This window comes from Pleurodeles waltl, chromosome 6 (assembly GCF_031143425.1).
Source record: "Pleurodeles waltl isolate 20211129_DDA chromosome 6, aPleWal1.hap1.20221129, whole genome shotgun sequence".
Lineage (NCBI taxonomy): Eukaryota > Metazoa > Chordata > Amphibia > Caudata > Salamandridae > Pleurodeles > Pleurodeles waltl.
In genome coordinates, this window is record NC_090445.1 from 1,079,257,770 (window position 1) to 1,079,285,372 (window position 27,603).

Genomic DNA, 27,603 nt, shown 5'->3' on the forward strand with positions numbered 1-27,603 from the left:
TCTGAGGAAACCTTTTTTAAATTTCGGTGTGCCGAACTCTCGGTGCGAGTCTGTTCGGAGCCGGTATCTCGGTGCCGAGTCTGACTCCGAGTCTGTTCGGAGCCGGTATCTCGACCGGAGTCAGATGTCTTCAGCTGCTGGGAGGCCTTTTTCGGTGCCGATGTTTGGTCACTGTGTTTTCGGGTAAAGCCATGGCGTGTTGGCGGTGGCGTCCCCTGGGCCTTCTTGATCTTCAAGGGAGTTTTTGCAGAGGCAGGTTTAATCACGGTTTGCTGCGTCTTCGGCTGCTCAATCTCAGACTCGTCCGAGTCCGAATCTCGAATGGAGAATGTCACCTCTTCTTCGACGTCGGTGTGTCCGGCCGGTGTCGACGCCACCTGGAGTCTTCGAGCTCTATGATCCTGCAGTGTCTTCTTGGATCAAAATGCCCGACAGGCCTCGCAAGTATCCTCTTTGTGTTCAGGGGACAAACACAGATTACAGATCAAGTGTTGGTCTGTATAAGGATACTTTGCGTGGCAGTTGGGTCAGAAGCGGAAGGGGGTCCGGTCCATGAGCGTTGAAGATGGATGCGGTCGGGCCGATCAGGCCCCGCCGAGGCGTGGAAACCCCAAAGGGCTGCCGGAACTTTTCTTTCTTGGGTGTCAATGTGCTAGCACTAACCCGGTACCGAGCGCAAACAATACCGTCAAATTTTCCGATGGATAACTATCTTTTCCGAACCGAAACACGGAGCGTAGAGGAACACGTCCGAACCCAATGGCGGAAAGAAAACAATCTAAGATGGAGCCGACGCCCATGCGCAATGGAGCCGAAAGGGAGGAGTCCCTCGGTCTCGTGACTCGAAAAGACTTCTTCAAAGAAAAACAACTTGTAACACTCCGAGCCCAACACTAGATGGCAGGATAATGCACAGCATGTGTATCTGCAGCTACACATGCCATCGAACATATATATATATCTAAATAAATTCACTGAAAAAGCATGGTTAGTGTTATGAGTGATGTCACATAAAATAAGTGAGGTTATAAGCAGTACTAGATGAAGGCACAAGTTATAGTTAATTCACTAAACTGTAACTGGTGTATTTCAGTAGGTTTTTTTTAGCATTGTTTTGTTTCTCATTCCAGACATAACTATAACCTCACATTAACTGTTTTTTTTTTTTTTTAAATAACATCAATCAATACCGTGAACCCTGGTGTGAAGATGGTGGTTCCATGCTGACAAAATGTGGGTAACCGGCTGGGTATTATATAGCACAAGAGCCACTATAATATGTATGTTGGCCTGGTATCAAAAGATACTCATACTCAGGTCAGGTTTAATTATGCCTCAGTTTATAAATAAACAGAGGTAAGCCTGGAGCATCCGAGTGGGGAAAACGCCACAGTCAGTCCAATATTTCTCAAGTACAGTGTAGGAAAGTACCATCTTGCCTGGCATGTTACCCCCAATTTTCACTGTATATATGTTGTTTTAGTTGTATGTGTCACTGGGACCCTGTTCACCAGGGCCCCAGTGCTCATCAGTGTGCCTGAATGTGTTACCTGTGTAGTGACTAACTGTCTCACTGAGGCTCTGCTAATCAGAACCTCAGTGGTTATGCTCTCTCATTTCTTTCAAATTGTCACTAACAGGCTAGTGACCAATTTTACCAATTTACATTGGCTTACTGGAACACCCTTATAATTCCCTAGTATATGGTACTGAGGTACCCAGGGTATTGGGGTTCCAGGAGATCCCTATGGGCTAGAGCATTTCTTTTGCCACCCATAGGGAGCTCTGACAATTCTTACACAGGCCTGCCACTGCAGCCTGAGTGAAATAACGTCCATGTTATTTCACAGCCATTTTACACTGCACTTAAGTAACTTATAAGTCACCTATATGTCTAACCTTTACCTGGTAAAGGTTAGGTGCAAAGTTATTTAGTGTGAGGGCACCCTGGCACTAGCCAAGGTGCCCCCACATTGTTCAGGGCCAATTCCCCGGACTTTGTGAGTGCGGGGACACCATTACACGCGTGCACTACATATAGGTCACTACCTATATGTAGCTTCACAATGGTAACTCCGAATATGGCCATGTAACATGTCTATGATCATGGAATTGCCCCCTCTATGCCATCCTGGCATAGTTGGCACAATCCCATGATCCCAGTGGTCTGTATCACAGACCCTGGTACTGCCAAACTGCCTTTCTTGGGGTTTCACTGCAGCTGCTGCCAACCCCTCAGACAGGTTTCTGCCCTCCTGGGGTCAAGCCAGGCTTGTCCCAGGATGGCAGAACAAAGGACTTCCTCTGAGAGAGGGTGTTACACCCTCTCCCTTTGGAAAATGGTGTGAAGGCAGGGGAGGAGTAGCCTCCCCCAGCCTCTGGAAATGCTTTCTTGGGCACAGATGTGCCCAATTCTGCATAAGCCAGTCTACACCGGTTCAGGGGACCCCTTAGCCCTGCTCTGGCGCGAAACTGGACAAAGGAAAGGGGAGTGACCAAACCCCTGACCTGCACCTCCCCTGGGAGGTGTCCAGAGCTCCTCCAGTGTGCTCCAGACCTCTGCCATCATGGAAACAGAGGTGCTGCTGGCACACTGGACTGCTCTGAGTGGCCAGTGCCACCAGGTGACGTCAGAGACTCCTTCTGATAGGCTCCTTCAGGTGTTGCTAGCCTATCCTCTCTCCTAAGTAGCCAAACCCTCTTTTCTGGCTATTTAGGGTCTCTGTCTCTGGGGAAACGTTAGATAACGAATACAAGAGCTCATCAGAGTTCCTCTGCATCTCTTTCTTCACCTTCTGCCAAGGAATCGACTGCTGACCGCGCTGGAAGCCTGCAAAACTGCAACAAAGTAGCTAAGACGACTACTGCAACTCTGTAACGCTGATCCTGCCGCCTTCTCGACTGTTTTCCTGGTGGTGCATGCTGTAGGGGTAGTCTGCCTCCTCTCTGCACTAGAAGCTCCGAAGAAATCTCCCGTGGGTCGACGGAATCTTCCCCCTGCAACCGCAGGCACCAAAAAGCTGCATTACCGGTCCCTTGGGTCTCCTCTCAGCACGACGAGCGAGGTCCCTCGAATCCAGCAACTCTGTCCAAGTGACTCCCACAGTCCAGTGACTCTACAGTCCAAGTTTGGTGGAGGTAAGTCCGTGCCTCACCTCGCTAGACTGCATTGCTGGGAACTGCGACTTTTGCAGCTACTCCGGCCCCTGTGCACTTCCGGCGGAAATCCTTCGTGCACAGCCAAGCCTGGGTCCACGGCACTCTAACCTGCATTGCACGATTTTCTAAGTTGGTCTCCGACGACGTGGGACTCCTTTGTGTAACTTTGGGTGAGCACCGTTTCACGCATCCTCGTAGTGCCTGTTTTTGGCACTTCTCCGGGTGCTACCTGCTGCTGAGAGGGCTCCTTGTCTTGCTCGACGTCCCCTCTACCTCCTGGCGCAATTTGCGACATCCTGGTCCTTCCTGGGCCACAGCAGTGTCCAAAAACGCTAACCGCACGATTTGCAGCTAGCAAGGCTTGTTGGCGTTCTTTCGGTGGAAAACACTTCTGCACGACTCTCCACGGCGAGAGGGATCCGTCCACCAAAGGGGAAGTCTCTAGCCCTTTTCGTTCCTGCAGAAACCTCAGCTTCTTCTGTCCAGTAGAAGCTTCTTTGCACCCACAGCTGGCATTTCCTGGGCATATGCCCATCTCCGACTCGCTTGTGACTTTTGGACTTGGTCCCCTTGTTCCACAGGTACCCTAGATTGGAAATCCATCGTTGTTGCATTGTTGGTTTGTGTCTTTCCTGCATTATTCCTCTATCACGACTTCTTTGTCCTTGGGGGAACTTTAGTGCACTTTGCACTCACTTTTCAGAGTCTTGGGGAGGGTTATTTTTCTAACTCTCACTATTTTCTAATAGTCCCAGCGACCCTCTACAAGGTCACATAGGTTTGAGGTCCATTCGTGGTTCGCATTCCACTTTTGGAGTATATGGTTTGTGTTGCCCCTATCCCTATGTGTCCCCATTGCATCCTATTGTAATTATACATTGTTTGCACTGTTTTTTAAGACTATACTGCATATTTTTGGTATTGTGTACATATATCTTGTGTATATTTCCTATCCTCTCACTGAGGGTACACTCTAAGATACTTTGGCATATTGTCATAAAAATAAAGTACCTTTATTTTTAGTATAACTGTGTATTGTGTTTTCTTATGATATTGTGCAAGTGACACTTGTGGTACTGTGGTAGCTTCACACGTCTCCTAGTTCAGCCTAAGCTGCTCTGCTAAGCTACCATTATCTATCAGCCTAAGCTGCTAGACACCCTATACACCAATAAGGGATAACTGGGCCTGGTGCAAGGTGCAAGTACCCCTTGGTACTCACTACAAGCCAGTCCAGCCTCCTACATACAGTAACACTGGGTCAATGATGGGATGCCTTTAAATATTCAGGGACATTGTGGATAGTGGCCTGCCTTTGATCCTTTTCCCACTTTGGCACTGTGACACCCTGCCTCAGTATGGTGCTTTATATCCTGGGCCACTGTGGGTGCCGGCCGGAATAGCTTTATTTACATACTAGGTAAGTACTGGCCTAGATCTGGTGCTTTGTATGTTGGGAGACATATTGGTCTAACTATGGTCCTTTATAAACAAAACAAATATATACTTCCTTGGTCATGATACTTTGCACACTCAGCCAGTACTAGGAAGAGTGGCAGTAGTGGTTTACATGCTGGAGACCTACCGGCCTGATGAACATACCTTGAATACGCAGGCAATATAGATACTTGTCTGGCTGTGGTGCCTGACATGATGGGATAGTACTAGCTTGGCTATGGGGCTTACAGACTTGGACCTTTGTGGAAATTAGTCAAAATGTGGTGTTTAAAAGGATGGGCAAATACTGCCCAGACCGTGGTGGTTTACATATTGATAAGTACCGGCCAGGCAATGGTGCTGAACATTCTGAGGCACTGTGGAAAACTGTCTCCATTACAAAGTTACTTTATATACTGAGGTAAAGTAGACGATATATAGCTTTACATATTTGGGCACTGTAAAAACATGGTTATGATTATTTTGTACTGGTGCACAGACAAAACTGGCATGACAAAGGGGCAGTGGCTAGAGGGACCTGTATTAATGGTAGAAGGTGCTGCAGCCTGCTGCAGCAAGGAATTCAGTCTGACTCAAGGAAACCTAGGTAGCGGTCTACTGCAGCAGGCATTAGGAAAGTGAAGACTGCGGCCTTCAAGAGCATGCGAATGCAAACATTAATTGTTCATTAAAAAAATAAGACCTTTCACTTTGCCAAAGCTTCTTTTTAAAGCAGTACATCTTTGCCAAAGTAATCCAGAGAGATGACCATGTGAAGAGTCAGTGAAGAGCACACTGAGGAGGTGCCAGGCTATTCCTGGCTGATCTCCATGCCCCCCCCGACACAACATTAATGCTTTTAAATGGTGTCTGGTGCAGGTCATGCAAAGCTTGCAAAAATTGTTCTTGAGAAGAAAGGTCTCCCCATAACCATTTTGTGATTGAAATTCTGCAACACCGCGAAGAAACATTTGAATAATTGCAAACCCATGCTCCTGCTCTGAGAATCACTACAAGAACGCAAACTATTGTACTTGGAGTGTTTTCCGCACAGATGCCTACCGGAGAGTTGGGTCAATGATCTAGCATTCAATGGCCATTAACGCCCATTTTACCACTAGCATACATTAAGGGGTGTGCATAAACTGCGCTTTCCCTGCATTGGTAGGAGTAATTACCATTAACGTATAGCTGAGCAAAACAGTGCGTAAATAGAGATTAATAGGCAGAAAGCTAATTTGTGCATTTTAGTCCCCCTTAATCTGAGGACGTTTTAAATGGATGAAAACAGAAATGCAATGCTCAGCAGGTCGGCACTCCATCCATTAATATAGCACAGGTTTAAATAACACTGTAAGGGCTTAATAGCAAGATGCCTGTTAATGGGAACGGTAATTCTGCCCCTTGGAGCTGCTTTTACTGGCTGGAACTGTGTGGGCCTGAAACACCTGGCCACTCCAGGTCAGCCATGAGTGTCCACTCAGAAATGGGAAATAATCCAAATACTGGATTTAGCACATCCGATTCTCCGGGTTACTTCTCATTCTATCACCAACTGTATCAACTGCGTTGAGCTGCTGGAATCCCCGTACTACAGGGGCACTTTTAATGCCACACTCGCTTTTAGTACAAAAAAAATCCCAAGGGTCCCCTGGAATTATATTTTTCCAGCTGTTCCATAAAATTGACAACTGTAGACATATTTACCAATTCAAACATAACAGTTCTGTTCAGTTCTCCTTTTTTGTTTAGAAATGCTTTAGTGAAGTAAAATCGAGTGACACAAAAGAACGAGTTACTTACCTTCGGTAACGACTTTTCTGGTGGATACATTAGCTACCTGTGGATTCCTCACCTAATGAATACTCCCATGGCGCCAGCATTCGACGGAAATCTTCTTACTAGTCTCTGCACGTCGACGAGGACGTCACTCTAGCCCACGCGACGCCGTCTGACGTCATACAGGCAATTAGAGGTCCTCGACGACGTGCGGACGTCAGTACCAATCATTTTTTACGTGCATGAGAACAACCAGGCAATGCAATGAAAGAGCAAGGCAACATCCCATTACATTGTAAAAATACACAACATTGCATGAATAACTGTAAATCTTTTATATATATATATAACTCTCTCTTTTTAAAATAGATATACACATCAAGTATATACACAAAGATATATACATATATACATATATATAAATATAATATATACAACATCTATTGCACCCTCAAAGACCAAGAGGAGCGTACTCAAGGATTACTTGGTAAGACCAGAAAGGCAACGGGGAGGCGGGTGGGACCGTGAGGAATCCACAGGTAGGTAATGTATCCACCAGAAAAGTCGTTACCGAAGGTAAGTAACTCGTTCTTCTGATGGATACAACTACCTGTGGATTCCTCACCTAATGAATAGAGTCCCAAAGCAGTACCACGCCCGGCGGTGGGTGCCTAAATGGTCAAACCAAGAAATCCTGCAGCACTGACCGTGCAAAATGGCCGTCCCTTCTAACCTCAGAATCCAAACAATAATGTTTTGCAAAAGTGTGAAGGGACGACCAAGTTGCGGCCTTGCAGATGTCGACCACAGGAACACCTCTGGCCAAGGCCGAAGTGGCCGACTTAGCTCTAGTGGAATGAGCTCTAATGCCCTCAGGAGGATCCTTCTTTGCCAAAGAGTAACAGATTTTAATGCAAAGAACAACCCACCTGGATAGTGTTCTCTTGTGGACTGCCTTTCCTCTCCTCTTGCCCACGTATCCAATAAACAGCTGATCCTCCAGCCTGAAATCCTTTGTTCTATCAATAAAGAAGCTCAACGCCCTCTTTGGGTCCAGACGGTGCAGTCTTTCTTCCTCTTTGGAAGGATGAGGCGGAGGATAGAACGTGGACAAAGTAATTGCCTGAGCCAAATGGAAAGGTGAAACAACCTTCGGGAGGAAAGCAGCCTTGGTCCTCAACACCACCTTATCCCCATAAAAAGTTGTATAAGGGGGCTTTACTGATAAGGCCTGCAACTCACTCACTCTCCTTGCTGATGTTATAGCTATCAGGAAGACTGTTTTTAAAACCAAATACCTTAAGGGGCAAGAATGCATAGGTTCAAAAGGGGACCCCATAAGGAAAGTCAGGACCAAGGACAAATCCCATTGCGGCATAACGAATGGCTTTGGAGGATATTTATTTAGAAGACCTTTCAAGAATCTGATAACAATAGGGGATTTAAATAAAGATGGTTGGTCTGGAAGACATATGAAGGCTGACAAGGCCGATAAATAACCCTTAATGGTAGCCACTGCACAACCTTTCTGCGCTAGAGACAGAGCAAAAGACAAAACGTCCGATAGATGAGCATGCAAAGGATCAATCTGCCTCTCTCCACACCACGCAACAAATTTAGACCATCTATTAGCGTAGATAGATTTAGTGGAGTGTCGCCTGGCCGCTAATATAACATCCACTACCTCAGGCGGGAGAGAGAAGGAACTCAGGTTGCCCCGTTCAATCTCCAGGCATGTAGGTGCAGACTCTGGAGGTTGGGGTGTAGAACCTGCCCCTGCGACTGCGAGAGGAGGTCTGCCCTGAAAGGGAGACGGAGCGGAGGGCACATTGAGAGTTGGAGAAGGTCGGAGTACCATACCCTCCTTGGCCAATCTGGAGCTATTAGGATGACTAGAGCCCGGTCCTGGCGAATCTTCCTCAATACTCGAGGAATCAAGGGTATGGGAGGAAACGCGTAAAGCAACTGGCCGCACCAGGTTATTTGAAACGCGTCCCCCAACGCTCCCTGCATCGGATACTGGAGGCTGCAGAATAACGGACAATGCGCGTTCTCTCGAGTGGCAAACAGATCTACCCGAGGAAACCCCCACCTCTGGAAGATTAAACGGACTTGATCTGGATGGAGACGCCACTCGTGGTCTGCTGAGAATTGGCGACTGAGACTGTCCGCACGCACGTTCAAGACTCCGGCCAGATGGTTTGCTATCAAGCAAATCTGATGGTCCTTTGCCCAGGACCATAGTCGAAGAGCTTCTCTGCAGAGAAGGTACGACCCCACTCCTCCCTGCTTGTTTATGTACCACATCGTGGTAGTATTGTCCGTTAGGACCTGTACCGACTGACCACGAAGGGAAGGGAGGAAGGCCTTGAGAGCCAGACGTACAGCCTGTAACTCTAACAGATTGATGTGAAACATCTGTTCCTCTGGAGACCAAAGACCTTTGATCTCCAGATCCCCCAGATGAGCTCCCCACCCTAGAGTGGAAGCATCCGTTATGACTGTGGCCACTGGTGGCGACTGCTGGAACGGCTTTCCTTGTGAAAGATTGTTGCTTGCAATCCACCACTTCAAATCCACAGCAGCATCTCTGGAGATCTTGACAGTACCCTCTAGATCCCCTTTGTGTTGAGACCACTGCCTTCGGAGACACCACTGAAGAGCCCTCATGTGCCAGCGAGCATGCGTGACCAACAGAATGCAGGAGGCAAACAGACCGAGCAGACAAAGGACCTTGAGGACTGGAACTACCGCTCCATTTCGAAACATTGGAACCAAATCCTGAATATCTTGAATCCGCTGAGGCGGAGGAAAGGCCCGACCCAATGTTGTATCCAGTACTGCCCCTATGAACAGGAGGCGCTGAGAGGGCTCTAGGTGAGATTTGGGCTCGTTCACCGAAAAACCCAGGTCGAACAACAACTGGGTTGTTGACTGCAGATGATGCGACACAAGCTCCGGGGACTTGGCTTTGATCAACCAGTCGTCCAAGTAAGGGAATACTGCTATCCCCTTCCTTCTGAGTTCTGCCGCAACCACCGACATCACCTTCGTGAAGACTCGAGGTGCTGAAGTAAGACCAAACGGAAGGACCGCAAACTGATAGTGCTGCGATCCCACCACAAACCGGAGATACTTTCTGTGTGACTTGAGTATCGGGATATGAAAGTAAGCATCCTGCAAGTCGACAGACACCATCCAGTCTTCCTTGTTCAACGCCAAAAGCACCTGTGCTAGGGTCAGCATCTTGAACTTTTCCTGCTTGAGGAACCAATTCAAGATCCTCAGGTCCAGGATTGGTCTCAAACGACCATCCTTCTTGGGAATCAGGAAATACCTTGAGTAACATCCTCGACCCCTTTCCTGCTCTGGGACCAACTCCACCGCGCCCTTTGAAAGGAGGGCTTGTACCTCCTGTTCTAGCAACAGGAGGTGTTCTTCTGAACAATAAGAAGGGCGGGGCGGGATGAGGGGCGGGAACTCCCGAAAGGGAAGGGTGTAGCCTTTTCCCACAATACTGAGAACCCAAGTGTCCGTTGTAACAGTCTTCCATTTGGTGAGAAAATGCTGTAATCTTCCCCCTACAGGAGAGGAGTGAGTGGGAAATGGTGGAAGCCTAAGGCTGCTTCCCCTGCTGCACCCCGCCAGAGGATGAGGAAGAGGCAGAGTGCTGCTGAGAGGCTCCTCTGGTGCGGACCCTACCTCTCCCCCTAAAAGATCTATAGGGATGGGAAGAGGCAGGTTGCTGATATCTTCCCCGAAAGGAAGAGGAGGAAGAGCCACGCCCAAATCCACGAAACCTCCTGAAAAATCTGGAAGAGGCCGTGGAAAAAGGAGCTTGGAGCCCTAGCGACTTAGCCGTGGCCCTGCTCTCCTTAAAACGTTCCAAGGCCGAATCAGCCTTGGCTCCAAATAGTTTGTCCCCATCAAACAGGAGATCCAACAATGTGGACTGTACATCCACAGAAAAGCCCGAGTTACGGAGCCAGACCTGTCTCCTTGCCACCACAGTTGTGCCCATTGCTCTGGCTACCGAGTCGGTCGTATCCAGTCCCGTCTGGATAATCTGGGTCGCAGCAGCCTGGGCATTTGAAACAACATCCAAAAGACCCTGGGGAAGCTCTGTAAATGATGAGGAAATGTCATCCATCAGAGCATGAATATACCTCCCCAGGATACAGGTTGCGTTGGTGGCTTGCCATGCCAGACTGCAGGACGAAAAAATCTTCTTGGACTGCGCCTCTAGTTTCTTTGAATCTCTGTCCCCAGGCACCGTCGGGAAAGAACCAGGCGCTGACTTGGATGAACAGGAGGCCTGCACCACCAAGCTCTCCGGCGTAGGGTGCCTAGACAGAAAACCAGGGTCAGTCGGAGCCGCCCGATACCTCCTGGCCACGGCTCTGTGAACTGCTGGGGAAGATGCCGGCCTCTTCCACACCTCTAACACCGGATCCAGCAGAGCGTCATTAAATGGCAAAAGAGGCTCCGCCGCAGCTGAGGCCGGATGTAGCACCTCTGTTAGAAGGTTTTGTTTAGCCTCCACCACCGGCAAAGGCAGGTCCAAAAAACTAGCTGCCTTCCGTACCACTGCATGAAAGGAAGCAGCCTCCTCAGTGTATTCTCCCGGGGACGAAAGATCCCACTCAGGGGAAGTGTCCAGCCCACTGGCCGACTCCAGACCACGCAGCCCATCACCCGAGTCCTCTAGCTCTCCTTCCTCCAGGGCTCGTTGGTACTCCTGCTCCTCTAATACACGGAGAGCACGTCTCCTCGAATGAAGCCGTTGTTCAATACGCGGAGTCGACAATGCCTCCGCCGAAGTCGAAGATCGGCGCCGATCTTCAGAAGCCACCGACGCCGCGTCCGGCGCCACAGGTAACTTCGGCGCCGACGAAAGAGCAGTCGAAGCAGATGGACCCACCGGAGTCACAGGCCGAAATCCCGACGTCGATGGGATGGAAATCCCCGGGGCCAATCCCTCTGAAGCCACCGGAGCGGCCACCGGCGCCGACACTGGCGCCGAGCCCACGTTCCCAAAAGGGAGAAAGGGCATAAAGGGTTCCGGCCGAAGAGGCGCAGGATCACCCAATGAAAAGGCCAAAGGCCCAGCCGGAGCACCCCCTGGAGCCATCTGTTGGAAGATGGCATACATCGCATTCAAGAATGCGGAACTATCGGCTCCAGGGGTGGGAAAAGCCGGATACTGGGGTGCCTGTCTCGGAGGCGACCCCGACGCCGGCCTCGACGTCTGCAACGCCGGAGAAAACACCTGAGGCTCCAATACCTCAATCACCGACGCCTGTCCAGGTGAAGTTGGAGACGCCGGAGAGGGCAACGGCGTCGAAGGATGCGGCGTAACCGTGGAACTGATCTCCCATGTCCTTCGGCGCCGATCCGAAGACCTGGAACGAGTCTCCTTCGAATGACGCCGAGATTCTCTACGGCGCCGGGAGTCTCGATGACGCCGAAGTCTTGGAGAAGAAGACTTCTTGTGATGCTTCTCCTTCGATTTCGCCATAAACAGCTTCGCCTCACGTTCCTTGAGGGCCTTTGGATTCATGTGCTGGCATGAATCACAAGTCGAGACGTCGTGGTCGGAGCTCAAACACCAAAGGCAATCGTAATGAGGATCCGTCACCGACATCTTGCCTCCACACTCACGACAAGGCTTGAATCCAGACTTTCTCTGCGACATTATTACCACAGCGAAAGACTACGCAGCAAAAATACACTGTAACCACAAAAGTAACAGTTGCTCCCTCGAAGATAACCGTTTCGAATGCACGGAAAAAAGGGAACTGACGTCCGCACGTCGTCGAGGACCTCTTATTGCCTGTATGACGTCAGACGGCGTCGCGTGGGCTAGAGTGACGTCCTCGTCGACGTGCAGAGACTAGTAAGAAGATTTCCGTTGAATGCTGGCGCCATGGGAGTATTCATTAGGTGAGGAATCCACAGGTAGTTGTATCCATCAGAATAGACAAGCTAGTATTAACCCAAATGAGTTAAAAAAAGATGTATATAATCTCAAAGTAGTCCAAATGTACAACTAGGTGTATTTTAAACAAGATAAAACAAGAATGTTACTCTGAAAAAGATTAATTATGACAAAAACATTTGTACATTTTTGGTGCACTATAGGTGGAAAAGAAAAAAAGGAAAAGAAAAACAGAGAAGGAAAGCCTGAACAAACTGAAATAGAAAGAAGCATAAAACAGATCCAGAGATATAAATAACAACTGTTTATTAAAATGGTAAATTCATGACAGTGCAAATGTTGTAGTTGTATCATGAGAGTTGGCACGATGACTAGATAGGAAGGAGGAAAGTGGCAACCATAACAAATCTCTTTTAATCAGTTGCTAAGTGAATTTCACATTTTTCGACCCAATTTATGATTATGGCATGACATATTCCACCATCTGATAAAGGTGATGATAGTTGTGCCTTTCAGCTAGACATGATGATTTGGAATCCAATCGCAATAAGAAGATGAACACATTTCTCAACCATAACATTAGTGTGCCAAATATCAGAGGAACCTCCTTAAACAAGTGCATTTAATCAAGCGGTATGGTAATTGAACATATGTAAATAATCTTATCCCAAACTTGTAACCAAAATAAACAAACTTTCGGATAGTCAAAGAGCATATGCAATATATCACTGTTAATATTATCACAAGACCATCATTTATTACCTGCAATATAATTTAAACTTAAAAATAGAACCAGGGGCTAAAAACAATCTATTATTTAAAAAAAAATACAAAACAATGTTTGTGTAGTGCTAGCCGAGTGAGATGTGGAGGGAATTTTAAACCACATTTTATTCATGTTTGCGTAGAGAAAACCTGTTGAAACTTTCCCACTGTAATTCCACTTTATTTTCTATTCCTTCTACAGGAATTATATCAAGACACTTGTATAAATAGGAAGCTCTTAATTGGGAAAATTAAAAGCATAAGATGTACCTTGATGGTTGTGATTCAAAATTAGGAATGAGGAAAAGGATTGTAAAAAAATAGCTTTTAGCTGCTCAAACCTAGAAGTGTAAGATGAGGGTAAATTAAATTTATCTTGAAGTTCATGGAACGTAAGAAAAACTGGTTCTGAAAACAACGTACCCACTGTAACAATACCCTTATGTATCCGATCTTTCTAGAAAAGTACTTTATTATTTATTTTAATTATATGATTTATTACACCAGATAGGAGAACGTTTAAACCCGTTTAGATCTAAAAGAGAACATGAGAGAATGGGCTTAGCTAAGGACACAGTATAAGTGATAATAGCTGATGAGAAAGATTTAGGAGGTTGTAAGATATAAACATATCTCTAATTGAAAAGGGTGTTATTAATCTCTGCCATATAGTAGGGGTTCAATGACAATCAGCTGACAAAGAGGTCCAGTTCTGTTTAAGGATAAAAGCAGAATAATACTTTGTAAAGTTGGGAAGATTAAACCTCCCCGCCCTGAGAATTTAGGTTATTGGAGTTTATGTAACAATTTACTTTCTTTTCTACTACAAAATCTTTGTCAACAGGCCACTTAAGAAATGCAGAACTTTCACAGGAAGCATGGATTCATAATCTAATATTATCATTTTATTGGTATCTAACCTACCCACCAGGTTAAAAATACAGGTGATCATTTCTCAGATAAAATGGGTATTCTTTTTCTTTGACTGCATCTAAATGAATAGAGATTGTTTCCCTTATGGAATCAGAGTACGTAATACCTAAACCAGGCTTCTCCAAAAAGTACCTCGTGAGATACTAGTGGCAATTCATCTACCTGTAGGTAGCTCTCCTGTCTGCATCCCAGCCAACTAAATTAGAAACTTTCCCTTGGCTAAATTTATATATGTATACCAAAATTGAAATGTGTCTACGTCAGAATCAAAATTGTGTATGTTCATAACTCATAAGCTAATGTTTGGAAGACAAATGGTTGAATTTCCAAAATATATTTGTAGCTTGCATTGAAGTAATAAATTGTGCTGTTGGGGAGACTTATTTCTAATATTACCTTGCTGCTGCCGGCATTGCAGCTATGGCTGCTATGTATGTACCCATGCAAAGGCATTCTAAATTTCAGACTGTTTTTACATTATTACTGGCAACCCCGCCTAATGTACTGAGGTGATCGCTACTCATAATGTTCCATAAGGTGGGCACTAATGTAAACTTGCCTGATGTGGTCACTATTACAGCTCTATTCAGACAGCTTCTGGGGCCGAGGCAAATATTGCTGCACCTTTCCCTTCAGTCATGTGAGTGACGTACGTCAATTACTATGGACAAATTGTGCACGAGTCCAGAAGACCAGCCCCCTAATCCTCAATCACCAAAACTCAAGGTGCTATAATTGTGAAGCAAGACTCAGCACAAAAATACGTCCAATTATAAATGAGGGAAGATCTCCTTATATAGCTTCACATCGTTCTGCAACACTTAGTGCCAGATGTAGGTAAGTCCGAGTTTGCGACTCTCAGACTCGCAATTTGCAATTCGCAAACCCAGATGCAGGATGGTGTCCCTTCCGATTCGCAGCACTCACAGGGATGGTGGCCTGCTGGAGACAGCAGACCACCATGTCTGTGACTGCTTTTTAATAAAGCAGTCTTTTTTTTTGTATTGCAGCCCGTTTTCCTTAAAGGAAAACAAGTTGCAATACACCCGAAAAAATTAAATGTTTTTGTTTCATTTTTTCGGAGCCATTCACAAAGGGGAAGTGGTCCTCTTGGGACCCCTTCCCTTTTGCGAATGGGTTAGCACCCATTTGAAATAGGTGCTAACTGCGAATTGCTTTGCGACCGCGTTCGCGGTCACAAAGCATTTCTACATCGCGATGCGAATCGCAAATAGGAAGGGGAACGCCCCTTCCTATTTGCGAGTCGCATTCCCATTTTGCGAGTCGGTAACCAGGTTAACCAGGTTACCGACTCACAAAATGGGAAAGAGCATCGCGATGTGCGTTTTGCATGGCGCAAACAGTGAAATTCGCTGTTTGCACCATGCAAAACTCTTGCTACATCTGGCCCTAAGTGTGTATATTATTTCATCAACCACATCTTCTTTTAACTGATAGTTTTATTAGTTCACTTGTGAATGTCTATATGTAACTCCATGTGCAGTGACAATTTCCATAGGTATAGTGCAGTGACTTACAGTACCAATTTCCTGGACTTAAGATAAGTACTGGGCAAGGGTCAGAACCACCCGATGGCACCGGGGCAGCCGGGTGCAGAGGTGTAGGACAGCGCCAGGTGCCCAATGTTAGTCAATAGGGATCGGTCGGTTGAAAAGAGGCTGCAGGTCTGGACAGGGAGTCCAGTCGGAACAACCAATAGGTGGTTGAAGTCTTGATGCTCGGGTATGAAGGGGCACCTTCGGTCCTCTTCTCCATGAGCCAGGGGCGACAGTTGCAGAGGTGTCCTGAGGCATAAGTGTTCTCCACCGGGTGCATTTGAAGTTATAGAGGCCTGCGGGCAGAGGCAGCAGGCAGCAATGGTGATTCCACAGTGGGCACATCCAAGGTGGGCTTTGTCTCCGGAGGACTGGGGGACCTTGATGGCACTGTTGGCCAACTTCAACTCGGGCTAGGCGGCACGGGTGCAGTGGTGCTTTGTGGTGACAGGTTTTCTGTGGTCTAGAGTCCTGGCAGTTGTCTTGGGGTGCCTGCAACATGCAGGGAAGCAGCTGTGCTGTGCCACAGGAGTTCCTGGATTTGAAGGCAGGCAGGCCTCCCAGGCTTTTGCAGTCACAGCAGCTTGCAGGACGAGTTGACTGTGGTGCAATCAGCAGGGACAGCACACAGGCTGGCAGGACTAGGACTAAGTCAGGTGCTTCGTCCTCGGGCTTTGCTTTTGCGGCTTATGGGTGTCGTTTTTCTTCGTAGGTCAGCAGGAATATGATTTCCTAGTGCCAGGTGCTTTCCTAAATACTGAATTTAGGGGTGTTTCGAGGAGCATAGGATAGTAGCCAATTGATACTTACCCCTAGGGTCCCTACTGCCCTATATGACCACTTCCTGTGGGCAGTTTGCTTAACTCTGTCCCAGAGTTCCTTAATCTGTCAACACCAAGATGGCAGATTTCTAAATGTGGAGTGCACATAAGGCAGCTCACCATAGGGGTTGAATACTAATGAAATAATATAAAAATATTGTATTAACCATTTTTCTCTTGTGGTGGATTTCTTGTTACTTATTGGGTCCATTCAATTATACTCCTCTCCCCGCAATCCCCTGTTTAAAAAGTGCTATATTAGTGCCACTACGTTTAAGGAGTGTAAGGAAATGCCTCCTTAGCATGGTTACCCCCTCACTTTTTGCCTTTGTTGATGCCAAGTTATGATTTTAAAGTGTGCCTGGGCCTGCTAACCAGGCCCCAGCACCAGTGTTCTTTCCCTAAAACTGTACCTTTATCTCCACAATTGGCACACTCTGGCATCCAGGTAAGGCCGTTGTAACTGGTACCCCTGGTACCAAGGGTCCTGATGCCAGGGAAGGTCTCTAAGGGCTGCAGCATGTCTTATGCCACCCTAGGGACCCCTCACTCAGCACAGACACACTGCTTGCCAGCTTGTGTGTGCTAGTGGGGAGAAAATGACTAAGTCGACATGGCACTCCCCTCAGGGTGCTATGCCAACCTCACACTGCCCATGGCATAGATAAGTCACCCCTCTAGCAGGCCTTACAGCCCTAAGGCAGGGTGCACTATACCATAGGTGAGGGCATAAGTGCATGAGCACTATGCCCCTACAGTGTCTAAGCAAAACCTTAGACATTGTAAGTGCAGGGTAGCCATAAGAGTGTATGGTCTGGGAGTCTGTCATGCACGAACTCCACAGCACCATAATGGCTACACTGAAAACTGGGAAGTTTGCTATTAAACTTCTCAGCACAATAAATGCACACTGATGCCAGTGTACATTTTATTGTGAAATACACCCCAGAGGGCATCTTAGAGATGCCCCCTGAAAACATACCCGACATCCAGTGTAGGCTGACTAGTTTTGCCAGCCTGCCACACACCAGACATGTTGCTGGCCACATGGGGAGAGTGCCTTTGTCACTCTGTGGCTAGTAACAAAGCCTGTACTGGGTGGAGGTGCTTCTCACCTCCCCCTGCAGGAACTGTAACACCTGACGTGAGCCTCAAAGGCTCACCCCCTTTGTTACAGCGCCCCAGGGCACTCCAGCTAGTGGAGATGCCCGCCCCCTCCGGCCACGGCCCCACTTTTGCCGGCAAGGCCGGAGGAGATAATGAGAAAAACAAGGAGGAGTCACTGGCCAGTCGGGACAACCCCTAAGGTGTCCTGAGCTGAGGTGACTCTGACTTTTAGAAATCCTCCATCTTGCAGATGGATGATTCACCCAATAGGATTAGGGATGTGCCCCCCCTACCCTCAGGGAGGAGGCCCAAAGAGGGTGTAGCCACCCTCAGGGCTAGTAGCCATTGGCTACTAACCCCCAGACCTAAACACACCCCTAAATTGAGTATTTAGGGGCCCCCAGAACCATGCAAGAGAGATTCCTGCAACCTGAAGACGAAGAAGGACTGCTGACCTGAAGCTCTGCAGAGAAGACGGAGACACCTACTGCTTCGGCCCCAGCCCTACCGGCCTGTCTCCCCACTTCAAGAAAAACTGCCACAGCTATGCATCCCCTACGGTCCAGCGACCTCTTAAGCCCCAGAGGACTACCCTGCATCTAAAAGGACCAAGAACTCCTGAGGACAGCGGCTCTGCTTCATAGAAGAAACAACTTTGCAACAAAGAAACAACTTTTAAAGGACTGCACGTTTCCCGCCGGAAGCGTGAGACTTTCCACTCTGCACCCGACGCCCCCGGCTCGACCTGCGGAGAAACAACACTACAGGGAGGACTCCCCGGCGACTGCGACCCTGTGAGTAGCCAGAGTTGACCCCCCCTGACCCCCCCCCCCCCCCAGCGACGCCTGCAGAGGGAATCCAGAGACTCCCCCTAACCGCGACTGCCTGCTTCTAAGAACCCGACACCTGGTAAAGACACTGCACCCGCAGCCCCCAGGACCTGAAGGATCCGACCTCCAGTGCAGAAGCAACCCCCCGGTGGCCCTCTCCCTTGCCCAGGTGGTGGCTACCCCGAGGAGCCCCCCCCCCTTGCCTGCCTGCTTCGTTGAAGTGACCCCTGGGTCTCCCTATGAACTCCATTGCAAACCCGAAGCCTGTTTGCACTCTGCACCCGGCAGTCCCCGTGCCGCTGAGGGTGTACTTTCGGTGCTAACCTGTGTCCCCCCCGGTGCCCTACAAAACCCCCCTGGTCTGCCCTCCGAAGACGCGGGTACCTACCTGCTGGCAGACTGGAACCGGGGCACCCCCTTCTCCATTGAAGCCTATGCGTTTTGGGCACCATTTTGACCTCTGCACCTGACCGGCCCTGAGCTGCTGGTGTGGTAACTTTGGGGTTGCCCTGAACCCCCAACGGTGGGCTACCTTAGACCCAACTTTGAACCCTGTAGGTTGTTTACTTACCTGCAAAACTAACAAATACTTACCTCCCCCAGGAACTGTTGAAATTTGCAGTGTCTAGTTTTAAAATAGCTTATTGCCATTTTTGTCAAAACTGTACATGCTATTTTGCTGATTCAAAGTTCCTATGATACCTGAGTAAAATACCTTTCAGTTAAAGTATTGTTTGTAAATCTTGAATCTGTGGTTCTAAAAATAAACTAAGAAAATGTATTTTTCTATATAAAACCTATTGGCCTGGAATGTCTTTGAGTGTGTGTGTTCCTCAATTATTGCCTGTGTGTGTACAACAAATGCTTAACACTACCCTCTGATAAGCCTACTGCTCGACCACACTACCACAAAATAGAGCATTAGAATGATCTCTTTTTGCCACTATCTTACCTCTAAGGGGAAACCTGGGACTCTGTGCATGCTATTTCTTAATTTGAAATAGTACATACAGAGCCAACTTCCTACAAGGAGTATAAAGACACAGTGGTGATTAGCAAGCAACCTTTTCTTTTTAATTTTAAAGGCATGCCATTTGGGGCAGTGCCGTGTCCTGTGTAGTAAGTAACAGTGTCTCCTCTTTCCTTCTGGATGAACCAGTACAGAACTCCAACAAAGTATTTAGAATAGTTTGAACACCCAAATGAACAGAACACAAGGTTAATACAGCAAGAGTGCAAGGTTAGGTTAGACTGCTTCCTCGCAGCCACCTTCAAACTCAAAAGTTGTCTTTGTAAGTACTCATTTTGCTGGTTGGCAATTCCAATTCCACCAACCAGTCCAGCACTGAGAGGTCTGCTGCAACAGGTCAGATATGTTGGAAGGTGGGACTTCTGATTATCACAGGGCAGAGCCTTAAGTGATTAGTCAGACTTTCCTAAACAGAGCAGCTGTCTGTAGATTGGCTGACTGTGTACACCACTCTCTACAAATCTGCTCGGCCATGCACCAGCTGAAACTACAGCTTTAAACTATGGTGGTACTCAAATAGAAAACTCACAGATTTTATAAGAGAGTCTCTCTTTCCCAAGGGCTTCTTAAATCATTAAAAATCAAAAAGCCCCCACTAACTCTCAAATGAGTGGCACCTAAACAAAAGTATACTTTTAACTTTGAATAGTGTTTCCATTTAAGAGGTTCGGTGCATGTTTCGCTACACGTTGCTAAACGTATAAATGGGTGACAGTGAATAGGAACAGTGTGCTCCAATCAAGAAAGGAGGAAAGCGTAAACTATTTCCATTTGAATTCAGTCCAACACAGTCTTTTAATTAGAAAATGGAGCAAAACTTCTATGGACAATTCCTCATTTTGAAACCAGTAAAACAGATGCAACCTTGTGTACTCAATTCTCCCCAGGTAAAAAACACAAACAGATGTTTGTGCTTTCCCATCAATGCTTGATAGAATAAACATAAGAAATATTTAGAAGGACAATTTGTTCATATATTTGCTTCATGATAAAAGGACAAGAATCACTTTCAATATTTACATCTTTGTCCATTTCACTGTGCTTGTGGTATTTGAAAACACTAGACCACTTGTGTGCGAAACAGTTGTGGCAACCTATTCAGGAGGGTTCGACCAACTGTTGTCAGGCTGTTTGCAAATGCTCATGAATTTATAATTTTACCATAAAGTCTGAGAGACCCTAACGGAAATCCTCAATTGTGAGGGTTCTGATCAGCATACGCAGTTGGGACAGTCTTGGTAATGGCCCTAGACATAAGGGCTTCAGGGTCCCTCAGATGTAAGGGTATCACAGTCCCGAACACTTAAAGGTCTTGTTTAGGGTACATCCGAGTTGAGGAGTTCAGTTGGAACCTCCAAGATACGAGGATCTCAGTAAGTATCCCTTAGATGGGAACATCTTTATCATATTAAAGCACCCCCTTCTTTAACGCAAGCTGGCAGTGTGTTAAAAATGTAAACCCCAAAATGTACAACTTGAACTTACCATCATGGCTGGGGCTCCAGCAAGGTTACCCCCAATTGCTGTGAAGTTAAAAGGCGAAACAGCAGCTACAAACCCCTGTGAAACAGAATACAATTTTAATGATTTACATCTCACAATTCATCAACTCTCATGGCAAAAGGTAAAAGTCGGTGGTAGTTTCGGATGTTAACGAAATGGGTTCAATGTTCTAATTGTTTGTAAAATATGTGCTGTGTGACATGTATTCCTGTCACTGTGGCTCGTGCTCTGACTAGACAAAAGAGCAGTAACCCCCAGAGGAGACCTTTGACCTTGGATCATGCCCAAAGAGTGGAATAATCCCAGTAATGAATACTTAAAAATTTAAATTACATGCAGTAATGATTAACGATCATGTTAGCTTTACAAAATTAGATGGGTAAGTCGACTTTAAAATAAACCTGAAACAAATATATTTAAATTAAATACAAAAAAGAAAGTTGAAAATATTTTCCTTTATGCTTTTATTCAAACCAAGTCATATCCAACACCAGAGGATACATTATCCAAAAGATAAACTAACGTAGACAAACACACAAAAGAATGAGTCGTTAATGAAGTCCACACACAACCAGATAAGACTACAGTATTTTATGAATAAGTTAATCGAACACAGCAGTCTGTAGATGTTGACGTTTCGATCTGTTCAAGAAAATCCATCCACAAAGCCATACTTAGGACAAAATGTGGGCTCCCATTCCTGGGTTCCTCATGACAACTATATACTTATACCCACTGTTGTCAGTCAGCTCAAAAAGCAAGACATAAGGCCCCTGTTGAAGGTTAAGTTCACTGTCATCATTGCATCTAGCATTGAGGCATTAAGAAACTTGCATCAGTCCAGGTGAGACTTTGATCATTAAAATTTATACCAGTGGCACAGTCAAGCTTACCTCAAAATTTCAAGACGCCCTCCAATGAATCTGCTTACCATAAGAACAAAATCATACTCTGGCTGGACTGATACTGCACATGGGGTATATTCGTACCCAGAATCACAGACTCTCAGGTATCGGAAATTCCTGGATGCAGGGATAGCACAGTACTCTGAACTGGACCTTTATGGTGCCCTTATAAGCAGGAAATGACCATGGGAATCAGTGCTACAGTTCCTGCATTAAGTCTCATTTTCACATGGCTTCCCATCCAGAAGTTTAAGTTTCTTTAGTGTGTGAAAATGTCCAGGAGGGAAACATTGTGAGTGAGGCTTTACCACAGGAGTTTAACCTAATTCTGCCAGTAACTCCAGATACCAGCTAAATCAGGATTACCTTTACCGCCACAGTAGTGTAATGAGAGCTTTTAGTAAGAAAAGGCTCAATTTATCGTCAATCAATACATTTACTTTCTATTCATCAGCACAGATTCACTTCCTGTTAAGTGTTATTGAATAGGTTCACCTCATCGTTAGTGTCAAATGATCAGTATCGCTACCTCAACAGGTATGTATTTTGATTAGTGTTATGTTCTTTTGGGATCTTCCTGTCAATCTCTTCTACCAATGAGTATTCTATATTAATTGAACGTCTGCATGACAGTTGGTACCCACAGGCTGTGTGCAATAATGGCTCCTGAAAAACTTCACAGTATCATCAATTCTGTTGCTCCGGTTACCAAAAATCACTAAAATTGTTTGATTTTAAAAAATACCCCCGTGGAATCTCATCTTCCTATTAGTACTTGCTGTGTGTCCGGATGACTCTGCTTCTCTCCTTGTTATGCTGTCTGTGTTATGTTATGTCATTTACATAAAAATTCTGACCAACTGCTGGACCTGGCCCTTTTGCAGGGTTATCCCCAACTATTTCCCTTCTTTCTCCCATTTTTTAAGACTGTTGTGGTTGGCTTTAGGACTCTGCGCACTTTACCACTGCTGACCAGTGCTAACGTGCAAGTGCTAACTGTCTAGATTGTATTGGTGATTGGTATATTTTTGATTTACCAGTAAGTCCATAGTATAGTGCCCCATGAGTGCCCAGGGCCTGTAAATCAAATGTTAATAGTGGGCCTACAGCACTGATTGTGCCACCCACACGAGTAGCCCTGGAAACATGTCTCAGACCTGCCACTGCTGTGTCTGTGTGGGCAGTTTAACTGCTATTTCGACCTGGCAAGTGCACCCACTTACCAGGCTCAAACCTTCTTTTTTACTACAAGGAGGGTCACACGTAAGGTAGGCCCAAGGCAGCCCCATGGGCAGGGTGCAGTGTAATTAAAAGGTAGGACATGCACTGATGTGTTTTACATGTCCTGATAGTGAAATACCGCTAAATTCGTTTTTCACTATTGCAAGGACTATCTCTCCCATAGGATAACATGGGGGTTGCCTTGAAAACCAGTTTGAGTGTAATTTTTCATTAGGAGCAGATAGAGATTTGGAGTTTGGGGTCTCTGAACTCACATTTTAAAAATACATCTCTTGGTGAAGTAGTTTTTTAAATTGTAAGTTGGAAAATGCCACGTTTAGAAAGTCAGTATTTTCTTGCTTAATCATTCTGTGCCTCTGCCTGTCAGTGTAATACACGTCTCGGTCAGAATGACAGCTGGGCTGTTTGTGAATTCATTCTAGACAGTCACACAAAGGGAGCTGAGGTGAGTCCTACATATCCTGATAGGTCTTCCTGAGCTAGGGTGGCGGGAGGAGCTGACACTTGCACTTGAATAGGACTCTGTCTTTCCTTACACAAAGAAGTCTAGAACCCCCTGGAGTGTGTCTAGAGCCAAGGCAGGAAAGGCAGGGTCTTATGCACTACAAAGACTTTTCTTTGAAGTTTGATTACTTCAAAAGCTGAAATGGGTATAAATACTGGACCTCTGAACCCACAAAGTTATAACACTTCTGGACTCAGGATATTTGGCCAGGAAAAAGAACTGAATTCTGTAGGAGGGACTGCCACTCTACCTGTTGCTTTCTTGTGCTGGCCTGCTGCTTGCTGCTCTGTCCTGGGAGTGAGAGGACTGGACTTTGCTTTCTACATCCTGCTTTCCAAGGTTCTTCAAGGGCTTGAGTTGAGCTTACAGCGCATCAGAGGACCCACCGCTGCGTGAGGTTTGAGCACGGCATCACTGAAGTCCGTGACACACCACCCTGATTCCGAAACAGAACCTCCTTCTTCTCTGTAAGATCGACACATCGAGGCCTGAAATCCAACACATCACTGACGCATTGTCTCTGGGAACCATTTTGTTCATCTACACTGCACCGCAGTAAGGAACCAACGATTTGTGCCACAAACAACCCATTACACCCCCCGTGGCAGTAAGGAACCAATGCATCACCTCCCCTGCCTAGAAATAAGGAACTGACACATCACCCCCCTGCAACAGAAAGGAACCGACACATCTCTAGCTCTTTCGACGCATCACCTTCCCTGTGGTCCGCATCGCCTTTGTTTTTGACACACCTCAGGTACTTTGCCTCAGACAATCGCTTCATTGATTTCAAGGACCTACAATTGCATTTAATCCTTTAAAAGTAATATCTTTTCTTGTGTATGTTGGATTTGTTTTATTTTGGTCTTGTTTTATTCCGATAAATATTGGCTATTTTTCTAAACTGGCGTGGAGTATGTTTGTGGTGTTTTCACTGTTTTTGTGTACAAATACTTTACACATTGCCTCTGAGATAAGCCTGACTGCTTGTGCCAAGCTACCAAGGGGGTGAGCAGGGGTTATCTTAGCTGTGTGGCACCTCTACCTTGACTATAGTGAGGATCTATACTTGGACAGGGTGAAAACCACTTCCAGGTAGAGACCCCATTTCTAACACCAACTAAGAGGACTAAGGGCCATATGTACGAACACATTTTCCCATTGACACAGAATGGGAAAAACCCTTTGCTACATCTGGACCTAAGTTATTAACAGTGTTTCTTCTGTGCAAACCATGTGTTGTGCTAAGTGGTAGATTTTAGGAGGAAGAAACAAACAAAACACAAGGGGACCTATTCACAAAAGTATTTATTAGCACAGGAAGTTGTACTAGAGGAATACTCTTACTTACTCATGTATCTGTGTGAATTAGGCTCACAATGTTTAATTCCCTATTAGTGAAATAGTAAACAAAGTGCAGTCCTTGCTGCATTTGAATATGATGGGAAATTCAGTGATGTCAATTCTTGTGCAAGTGGACGATGGAAGATTCAGTGATTTCACTTCCTCTGCTGACTGGTGGTGAGAAAATAAATCCTTGTTTATGGCTTCTTCTTTAAAAGCCTGTTTTGGCTGGAAAACCAGTAATGTCACTTCCTGCCCAGATGAATGATGGACAATTCAGTGATGTGACTTCCTGTGCAGTTGGAGGATGGGAGATCCAGTGAAGTCACTTCCTGTGGTTTAATTGGATTTTATATGTCTCTCTGGATGGCTCTGAGAACATGTGGCGACTTTGGGACACTTATTGACACTGAGGCCTTTTATCAGCAGTCACCTTAATGCAGGAAATCTGTTTAATCGATTCCTTTTTTTGTGATTTGCCTCTTCTTGGTGAGATAATGGTATACTGATAATATGCTCTAGCATCCGTTGCTTATTCTTAATTTTATTGATTTAGTTTTAAAATTCTATTCTGCTTACTGTGATGCTGCTACATTAGTTTTGATTTTTAACTATTTTGATATTTATAGACTTACTGTAAATTGTTACCTTTTGAAGATCTTCTTTTTTAAAGCTTTTAATTAATAATACAATAAATGCTACTCGGCCTAGTGAGAAAACTAGTAATGTTACTTCCTGTCTAGATGGATGATGGGGAAATCAGTGATGCAACTTCTTGTGGAGGTGGATGATGGGAGATCCAGTGATAACACTTCCTGTGCTGATGGGTGGTTCCAAAGGTGTTTTTTGATAATAGCTTTGTTTATGTTGGAAAGTACGTAAGACCCATAAATGGAGCAAAGCTTTCAGCAGTCAAATATGCTGTAGGTTTAGAGGAGAGTCAGATTTAATCAACAAGACCAAGTGTAAGACAACTATACATTTTGTCTAAGCTTTATTGCTTGACTTTGGAAGTACAATAAAACCTTCTCCACAGGACTTGCAGGGGTACGGGAAAGAGGGGAAAATCAGTGACATTTGCACTGGATCTGGAGAAATATTGCCTGGAGGCAAAATGACCAACCATGCCAGCTGCCACTGGCACCTGGGAAATTGTGCAAAGACAGTTTCCGGGAACCCAGCAGGAGAATGCAGGTGTGGCACAACAATACTGTGTGGGCATTAAACCGAGATATCTGACCCAAAATAACGTAGAGCAACATTGCTTCCTATTTCCCATTTAAAGAAGTATACGGCTAGGCACTTACTACATCTCCGTAAAAGTCTGACAACATATCCTCTGATCGTCTGATTCAATTCAGAGGGCCGTCATTCTAGATGTACACACTCTGCGCCACTGTAACATGGAGGGAAGTACCTGTGGGCAGGATCTTTAGAGTATACAGTGAGCTGGCTGCACTGAGACAATACAGTTCCATATTTAACACTTCTGTGTTATTTACTGGGGAACACTTTCTACCCAGAGCAGCACCTCATTACAGCAGTCAAGTGCTGACCTAACTGCACTAGCAACATGCTACATTTTGGATTGCTTTGGAAAAGAGAACTGTTCTAGTGATGTTCTTTTTGGAGTGGCTGTACTTAAAGAGTATGGGAAGAAAGAAGGCAATGGAAAGGAACGCTGGTACCTTGAAAGGTAAAGCACAGCCAGGTAACTCGAGAGTGACAAGAGGAAAGCAAGCAACAGCAACGGAGGAGGTCATACAGGTTCAATTCAGCCAGTCCTCCTCTTATCTTATAATTCAATTATATTTTTTACATGAGGAAACACCCACAAGTCAAGGGCTTGGAGACTATCGTTGATAGAACAAGATCAAGCCTCCCAATTAAGAGCTAAGCAACATAAGCTGGAAAAGGAAACTGAGAAATTGGATGACTGTGACAAACATTGGGGGAGAAACTTATCATGACCTCTCAGGGTAACTACTTGACGCCACTCAAACATGACTGCAACTCAAAACCTGGTGCTTACTTCACGTGCACCTTGTCATACACTTTTTTGTCCTGCAGGACACCTAGGGGTACCTAGTACTTTTTTGCCCAGCTCATCTGTACGTTCTCCCTCTCGCCAGAGATCTCTTTCAAATTAAGATCAGATCTGATTGTAGTTTCCCAATGAGATTTACCTGGGGGTTTGTACTCATGTTTCCTAATGGGAGATGCGTATGAGTCCTGCTGACAGGTGAAGTGTGATTCGAGGTCAGATCCCACACTTTTTATTTTTTTATCTTCCTACTTTCTTTCCTTTGACCGTTAACTACTTTTAGCCTTACGTCTGCAAGTTACAGTAAAGCCTTCCAATAGCAATACCTAAATTTAAGAACAGGTAACTTCTGACGTGAAACTGCACTGTTGTTGGTTTACTGTTTAATAGGGATTACTGGCGCAGTCTGATATAGGGACCTTGAGGCTAGGATGTAAACTAAATGGAACACGACCCAGGGTTGGTGACTTTCAGTTGCAGGTGATACCAGAATGAGTAACTAAAGTGGCCTCTGAAGGGCGAATGCTCACTTTGTGCTTACCCAATAAAGCTTTATGATGAGTCTAACCTTTGAGTCCACCGGGGTGTGGATAGGTCCACACAGTGGTGAGGGCCAAATTAGCTTATCAGGCGCATGAAGAGTTAAGAAGAAATACATACTGCAAAGCTTACTTCAGATGGTGGAAGAGTTCATTGAAATCCCCA

General features: G+C 45.9%; 1 protein-coding gene across 1 annotated transcript in view; it reads right to left on the reverse strand.

Moving 5' to 3' along the window:
* The window catches only part of ALDH4A1 (aldehyde dehydrogenase 4 family member A1), a 211,062-nt gene that overhangs the window by 112,134 nt on the left and 71,325 nt on the right, over positions 1-27,603 (reverse strand). Inside the window, exon 7 of the mRNA XM_069240124.1 lies at positions 20,841-20,915. Coding sequence (XP_069096225.1) covers positions 20,841-20,915 — 75 coding nt within the window. The remainder of the gene's footprint in view (positions 1-20,840; positions 20,916-27,603) is intronic.